Genomic DNA, 8,243 nt, shown 5'->3' on the forward strand with positions numbered 1-8,243 from the left:
GGAATCTGAGGGTGCAGAAAAATCGAAACATTGAGAAAATCGCCAAGTTATTCATTTATGTTCGCGATTGTGCTGCATTCACTCACAAAAATAAATGTTTTGGTAGGAAATGTACAAAATATTTGTATGGAACATGATCTTTACTTAATATCCTAATGATTTTTGGCATAAAAGAAAAATCGATAATTTTGACCCATACAATGTATTGCTGGCTATTGCCACAAATGTACCCGTGCTACTTGTGACTGGTTTTGTGATCCAGGCTCACATTTGTAAGTGTGCAGTTACTGCAGTATGGAAGCATGTTAATGTACAGTGCAGACTTTTCCCTTTTTTTATTTATAAGGAGGTTCAGGTTGGATGTAGTGTTCATCATTTTAATTTAGAGTTCAGTAGGTTGACCGTAGAAACTGTTTCTGAGTCATGCTGGTGCGACAGTGAAAGGTCCTATAACGTCTCCCAGATGGAAGAAGAGTAAACAAACAGCCCATGGCTTTGATGAGAGATGTCTTTAATAATGCTTCTCACCCTTCATAGGCATTATTTGTGGTATATCTTTGATCGGGGTATAGTTGAGCACCAATGATATTTTGGGCATTTTTCACCACCCGTTGGAAGGCATTCTGGTCTGAGACAGTGCAGTTGCCATACCACATTGTGATGCAGTTTGTTAGGATGCTTTCAATTACGCATCTGTAAAAGTTCAGCAGGATATGGGGGGACAGGTGAGCTTTCTTTAGCTTCCTAAGGAAGTAGCCTAAAGGCGCTGTTGCGTCTTTTTGATAAGAGTAGCAGTGTTGATGGTCCAGGAAAAATCCTCAAGAGATATGGACACCCAGGAATTTGAAGCTAGTCACACGTTTCACTTCAGTCCCATCAATGTAAATGGGAGTGTGTGTGTAGCCTTTCTTAGTCTGCTGGTAGTCCACAATCAGCTCCTTGGTCTTCTGGGAATTGAGTGTAAGATTGTTGTTTGCACACCACACTGTCAGACCACTGCGATGTTGTCTGCAAACTTGATGATGGAGTTTGAGCCATGCTCAGGTAAGTAGTTGTGGGTGAAACTAAAATAATGCATTTTTTAAATAATCAAATATAGATGCAAATATACTACGGATGCTTTTTATTTTATTTATATGCAAATGAGAATCAAAATCTAATATTATTTTAGAAATTATGCAGTAAAAATTGAAATGTGCTGCGTAAGAATATTTACATCTTTAGAGCCACCTTTTACAGCAATGTCAGCTTTAAGTTTTTAGGAAATATATCTATTTAAGTTTTGCTTACTGTTGGTTGATATCAGCCCATTCCTTCAGGCTGGTTTGCTACACAATTGTTAAATAGATTTTAAATTTTGACTGACATCAGAGCTGTCTTATGTTATTAAGCCACCCAGTGTTAAATTACAAACAAATTCCTAAACATTGATGTCCTTACCATAAAGTTAAATATAGAATTCTTCTGTACATTTGATCTTTGTTGTTGAACATATAGCACCCTCTGGTGTCTAAAGATAATACCAAGAATCACACATTCTAAAATTTGCTCATACAGCTTAGCATGACATGGTAGATTTATATTTTAACATTACACACTCTTACAAAGAAAGAAAGAAATAAAGTTCAGTGGGCTAGGGTTCTTGACTCAATTTTAAAGAACCCTTTTTGCCAATAGGAGAAATGTATATATAAATAAAATGATGAAAATATTACAAGAGTTGAAAAAGGAGCAGCAGGTGGGATTTCAGGAAGAGCACCAAATTGCATACAGTAGAACCAAAAGCCACCTGTTGACCATGAAAAGATCAATTCATTAATTGTAACGTGCATACTGCGTACTGTTGAGATTTGCCATGTTGTGCCACGTTATCGGCCAGGTAGAACAATTCTCCCAAATACTATCGTGATAAGATTCACAAAAAACCTGCCTGCTCCTTCTCAGTGTACCCAAACACACAAATGAACTAGAGGAAATTACTAGCGGTATTTGCACCATTTGCAACAGCAGCTACGCTAATTATTTCCTATTTGTTTCTCTGTTTTATCTTGGGATGCCCATCCTGAGGTAACTAGAGAGTATGTCAGCTCCAGTTTGGATCCAGCCTATTATGAAGACTTCAGATGCCCAACACCAATGAAGAGACGGCGCCAACTCCTGCGATGACTTCAGATGACAAACTCTGAATCTATATTCACCAATGCTATATTTTACTAAATGTCATAATCATTTGTTAACAAACAAGTATTTATTAATTCAATGAGATCATTGTTTCTGCATTAAATTACATTGTTTAAATTAATACATTTTTAGCTAACTGTGATTTTTGTATATGTACATTTCTGAAATGCATAACTCATAGATCGCTCTAAATTGTAATATGGACTCATGCACCTTCTGTAAGGCTGCTTTAAAATGATGTGTATTGTAAAAAAAGCGCTGTAAAAATAAATGTGAATTGAATTGATTCAGTATTACAATATGTTCTCAATATCTGAGAATTTTATTTTCAAAAGAGAACAGAGCATATTTTAAAAAGGTTTTAAAAAAATAAATAGCTTTAACCGAAAAGTACTTCATGTGCAAAATTTTGGCGCAAAATGTATCAGTCAGTGAGATCCATTCAGTTTCCACACAAAAGATCTGCATATGTAGTGAGTAACTGTGAAAAGACAGGTGACCATGTCCATTCTCAGAGCAAAGAATCAGGTGGTGTCGTCGTGTCGATGTCTCAGCTCTGGGCCAGCTCTAGTTTTTTTTCTGATGTTTTTGGTGCTTCAATTACTTCTTCACACATGAACTGCTCCTACAACAAAAATATAAGCTTTTATATGAAATGTTATTCAAAATCACGCTAAATTAAAAAAAAATGTTATGGAATATTGCAGTATTTATTATAAATTAAGTATTTGTGCATACATTATTATTGTTATATTAATCTTTAAATAAAATAACTTTTTTTTTTACTGGCATGAGGGCGGGGAAACCTGTCACTCTCACACGAGATCACAGCAACAGCAAACCACAACCATCCAATTAATTCCCAATGGACAAAATCAAGTCCCGCTCTATACTTTTTCTTGTTTGAAAAGCATTACTCAGATATATGTCACAGTAGGGGAGAAGCAGGGGAGAAGCCGAGTGAACATGCAAATTCATTCCCTGACATTAGATGGCGCTTAATGTAAAACAGAAATACCCCGGTTTTGTGGTCGCTGTCACGTTTGTCATATAGTTCTTTATGTTCCGACACCAACGAGACCAGCAGCTCTACATTCATCTTGCCTTGCCTCTTCCTCGTCTTATTTCTTCCCAGCAGTGTAGACGCTACTGTTTATATACTGTCTATGAATGAACTTGGCATATATCCTCTTCGCCGTTACGTATGTGTGCTCGGCAAGACCATTTTGTGTTTGAGCGCCCCCAAGTTGTGTTTTACTGTAACTTCAGAAGCTCCAGACACGTGAGCAAAAGCGCCAATCTCATTGGTCGGATAGTTTTTGACGCGGCGCGTCAAACCAAAAAAACGAACCCGAGGCGTTTTTAAAAAAAAAATGACGCTTTTACGCGTGGCGTTTTTTGCGTCGGTGTGCACACTCACATTGGCGCCCTTTGTTTAGTCAAGAGCCGTTAAACGTCGGCGAATATCGCGCGCGAAATTCGTCCCGGTGTGCACAGGCCTTAAGACTGCATCCGAAAACTTAGGCAGCTGACTTGTTTCCTCACAGCCTTATCAAGCAATGACTTAGTATGTCAAAAACTTACATTTACATACAAACTGACCAGAAACCGCAAAATTTTGAACGCCATCTTTATTTTTTAGTTCAACTGTCACAGAATGGAAAGCACAGGATTGTGGGATATCAAAGGCAGTGAGGGATACATCTATTGGCCAATTCACACTGCACAGACAAGTGCCAACAAACACCAACAAACAAGCTGGCCATTGGATTTAGAATTTTATGAAGAATACCTGTCATGTTCACAGTGCCCCAACAGACACAGACAAACGCTAATTGAATTATGCAGTCGGGTGAACACAAACCCCGACAGGGTAACACACTTGATCCGACAAAACCCAACGAACGTGTTTGTTGATGTTTGTCTGTGCTATGTGAACTGGTCTTATGTCAACTTCAAAAATCGATCAGATGAAGGTATCTCAGGAGACAGGTAGTGAAGCTAACATTGGATTTGGACATGTCTTAATGCCGTCCAACCTTGGAATACATCCTTTCTTTGAAGGCAGCATTTTTATGCTTTCAGACGCAGCCTAAGAAAAGACTATTGCAAATTTCCCTACATGATGACTTTAAAACAGTTGAGGTCAAATGTTATCAGATGGCATTAAGTGGTCGCTTAATGGAGTTTGAAACTCAAAATAGTTGTTGAACAGATACTATATGAAGGCCTTTTTTTAAAGTCGGCATGAAATGGAAGTTGTGAAAAAAAATGTAGAACAGGACTTGATTTTGTACATTTGGAATTGATTGATAGTTGGATCGTGCCCTTGTCCCATTAAAGGGATAGTTCACCCAAATAGTTCACCCTCATGTTGTTCCAAAACCGTAAGACTTTTGTTCATTTTCGGAACACAAATGAAGATCTTTTTAAATGAAATCTGAGACCTTTCTGTCCCTCCGTTGACAGTTCCTCAACTACCACTTTGACACTTCAAAAAGTTCATAAAGAGATCACAAAACTACTCCATATGAATTGAGCGGTTTATTCCAAATTTTCTGAAGAGACACGATCGCTTTATATGATGAACATATTGAATTTAGGCTTTTATTCACATATAAACATTCATCAACTCACACATCAGTTATGATAAACAGAAGCTCAAGCATGTTCGCTTGCCATGCGGGAATTAATGAGGTTAACGTTTGAGCTTCCGCAAGAACCAATGAGGTTTGTTCGCATGTCAAGCAGGTTCGGTTGAGCTTCTTTTCATGTTCCCTGATTAATCTTTAAACGTGAATAAAAGCCTAAATTCATTCTGTTCATCATATAAAGTGATCGAGTCTCTTCAGAAAATTTTGGACTAAATCAATCAACTCATGTGGATTAGTTTTATGGTCTCTTTATGAACTTTTTGAAGCGTCAAAGTGGTAGTTGCGTAGCTGTCTATGGAAGGATAGAAAGCTCTCAGATTTAATCTGAAAGATCTTCAATTGTGTTCCGAAGATTAACCAAAATCTTCCAGGTTTGGAACGACATGAGGATGAGTACGAATTTTCATTCTGGGTGAACTATCTTTTTAAAAACGTCACAAAACTATCTATCTATTTATTTATTATTTATAGTGCAGAACAACAAATCAATGACCAAGCCAAGTTGGCTATACACAAATATCAGAACATACTAAACATCTTACCTTATCATAGATTACTTTTACTATAAGTGAGCAGCTCGGACAGGTGGCCACTTCTTCACCATTCTCAAGATCCTCCTGAAAAACAGAGGATTCATCTTAACAAAACAGTAAGTATTTTTCAGGGTTTATATATATATATATATATGCCCCTAGTTAAACTCTCACACTCTTTGAGTTTTGGTTAATCTTTAATGGTCTTTTGGTTAATGTCTCGTAGTTCTTCAAGTTTAATCCATAAGCCAAGCCCGCTAACATAACAGGAAGGAACAACGATCACAGATTCATATAAATAATATAGAAATGGACACACATATATTACTGTGAAAAATATTAATCTGGAAATGATTAACGTTAGTCAAGTAATGTGTAGATTCTGCTAGAACAACTTGCCTTCGTTATCGCAAATCTGTCACCACATGGACAAGGAAAATAATATGTTTCTGTTTCTTCATCATACTCAAAATCTTCTATCTCAACCTCGTCGTGAAACACCGTCATTTTAAATAAATTACTGGTTAAAAGCCCTCGCCAGTCGCCGGTGCTGATTCAACATGCAGCCGCTGTGACATAAGTGGCGCACAAATTTGACGTGGCCAGCAGCGAATTACAATAAACAGCTGTTCACAATTTAGCCACCAGGAGGAGACACATTTCTTTCCAACCGATGCTGCACAAGTCTGAGTACAGTAAATAGTTTTCTGTAAACATTACAGCTGACCACGACAGGGGTTTTCAGTATGCAGTGGGATATTTACCCTGCAATCGATGTTATCCAGTCATGTGTGCATGCAGACCTACCTAACTTTCCCAGCGCAAATTTGCTTCCATTAAAGTCACAGAGTTAGAGATTATGTTGAAATAGCAGCTACCACACTTAGTATTTTTACAGTGAATGTAGCCTATACTGCGCAATAATACTTGCACATTAAATCTGCATTTGAAGTGTTACAAATAAAATTTAAGTAATATCAGACACAGTCTTTTAACACCTTTTTGTGTATTATTAACAATTTATTATCTAAATCATTATCTAAATCATATCATTATCTAAATGTAATAATTATAGGCCTACTGCATTGAACATAGCCTAGCTTATCTGAATATATCCTTTCACACTTGAATCACATGTACACAACACATGACTCAAGGACCTAGACAGCATTTTTGGCATCAAGCACTTACATACTTGGCAACAGGTTTTCACTTCTCCCATGTTTTTTTTTTTTTACCATCCCAAATTCTGAAGAATTTAGTATTGAATTCGATTTTGTGATTTTCAAGTTGAAAAGAGAACCATGACACGAGTTAAGGCTCAGAGACAAGCATTCATTCTTGCAATGCAAATGGGATTAATTGGTCAAATAGATTTGGGCTATTTGAGGAGAGAAGAGAGGAGGACAAGATTTTCCCAAGAACTATAGGGTTTCATGAGGCCACAGGCAAAAATTACAGTGCCATGAAAAGTACTTGATATGAAAAGTATCTCGAATGCATGTTATTCGCTATTATCAAGCAAAAGGTAATATTGCATTAAAGGACAAGTTCGGTATTTTACACTTAAAGCCCTGTTTACAGATCGTTTCTGATAAAATAGAACGGTTAAGATTAAATTTTGGACAAATATGCTGCTGTCCCGAGAATTTTAGGTTTCTTTCGCTTTCCCCAAAACCTCTAGAATAGGTGTAGGTGCACTGGAACAGTCCTTCCTAAACGCATTAAACTTTCGTTTACAAAGACGTGAAACTCACCGAGTGGTCAGGGGTGTTCACTGATATGCTCACACAAAAAATCGCTGCAAAAGATGCTTTCCAACAGGTTTTATCGTAGTTTTGTCCAACTCCATTGACTTGTATTGGATGTGATGTGAGGCACGGTATTACTCCGCCGCGGAAACTGAAATGGGGTTGTGTTCTTCTTCTTCTTCTTCTTCTTCTTCTTCTTCTTGTGTTTTTTTTTTTTTACGGCGGATCGCAAACAAATGCCAGTGGTTTGCTTGCAAAGGTGCATTATCGCCACCAACTGGGCTGGAGTCTATTATTCAAGCTCTCAACGGAAGAATCTATGGGTGTGAGACGTTTGGAAAAATAGGTCCACAGTTTTACAACGAATGGTAAAACACCTGTTGGAAAGCATCTTTTGCAGCGATTTTTGTGTGAGCATATCAGTGAACACCCCTGACCACTAAGTGAGTTTCACGCCTTTGTAAACGAAAGTTTAATGCGTTTTAGGAAGGATTGTTCCAGTGCACCTATGCAGTTATTCTGTAGGTGGGGGGGAAAGCGAAAGAAACCTAAAATTCTTGGGACAGCAGCATTTGTCCAAAATTTAATCTTAACCGTTCTATTTCATCAGAAACGATCTGTAAACAGGGCTTTAAGTGTAAAATACCGAACTTGTCCTTTAAGGGAACCTTAATAATGACACAATTTTGCAGCATTTTTTGTTTTATTTTCTCCTTTCAGTGAAAAATCAGCAAATCATTAACAGTGGCTCACATCACCCCTGTGAACAAGTAAATGTCCTTTTAAACCAGTTGGACAGCAGCTATTACAGCAACTAAACACTACCTGTCATTTAAAATGTGCTTTGCTGTCTCTGAAGTAATTTTTGTCCATTATTCTTTGCAGAACTACCTAAGAGATTGTGATGAATCTGAACTGCTCTTTCAGAATCTTGGTTCCTTGTCTCCAGGCCTATATAGGCCACTCCAAAAAAAAAAAAAATTTGTTACTTTTAAGCCATTCAGCTGTGGAATTGCTTCTGTGTTTTGGATCACTGTTCTGCTGCATCACCCAAATACAGCTCCTGTACTGATGAAAGGACATTCTCTTTAAAATGTGTCTGGTATATTATCAGAATTCATGCT

The 8,243-nt window shown here is 37.4% G+C and overlaps 1 protein-coding gene across 1 annotated transcript; it reads right to left on the minus strand.

Moving 5' to 3' along the window:
* Positions 1 to 1,109: 1,109 nt before the first annotated feature.
* On the minus strand, positions 1,110 to 5,978 carry dph3 (diphthamide biosynthesis 3). The gene is made up of 3 exons (XM_081380045.1): positions 5,768 to 5,978; positions 5,378 to 5,452; positions 1,110 to 2,806 (listed from the first exon to the last, which is right to left on the minus strand). Exons 1-3 carry the CDS (start codon positions 5,873 to 5,875, stop codon positions 2,732 to 2,734), a joined length of 258 nt encoding a protein of 85 aa, XP_081236171.1. The 5' UTR covers positions 5,876 to 5,978; the 3' UTR covers positions 1,110 to 2,731.
* Between the last annotated feature and the right edge of the window lie 2,265 nt (positions 5,979 to 8,243).

This window comes from Scardinius erythrophthalmus (assembly GCF_964197995.2).
Source record: "Scardinius erythrophthalmus genome assembly, chromosome: 12".
NCBI classification, from domain to species: domain Eukaryota; kingdom Metazoa; phylum Chordata; class Actinopteri; order Cypriniformes; family Leuciscidae; genus Scardinius; species Scardinius erythrophthalmus.

What these genes read in the sequence shown, in the direction of transcription:
- dph3 (XM_081380045.1), bottom strand. Translation starts at nt 5,875, where the DNA reads ATGACGGTGTTTCACGACGAGGTTGAGATAGAAGATTTTGAGTATGAT. An exon ending in ACAGATTTGCGATAACGAAG is followed by an intron (nt 5,453 to 5,767) that starts GCAAGTTGTTCT and finishes TCTGTTTTTCAG; the next exon opens with GAGGATCTTGAGAATGGTGA. An exon ending in TAAAAGTAATCTATGATAAG is followed by an intron (nt 2,807 to 5,377) that starts GTAAGATGTTTA and finishes TTTTTGTTGTAG; the next exon opens with GAGCAGTTCATGTGTGAAGA.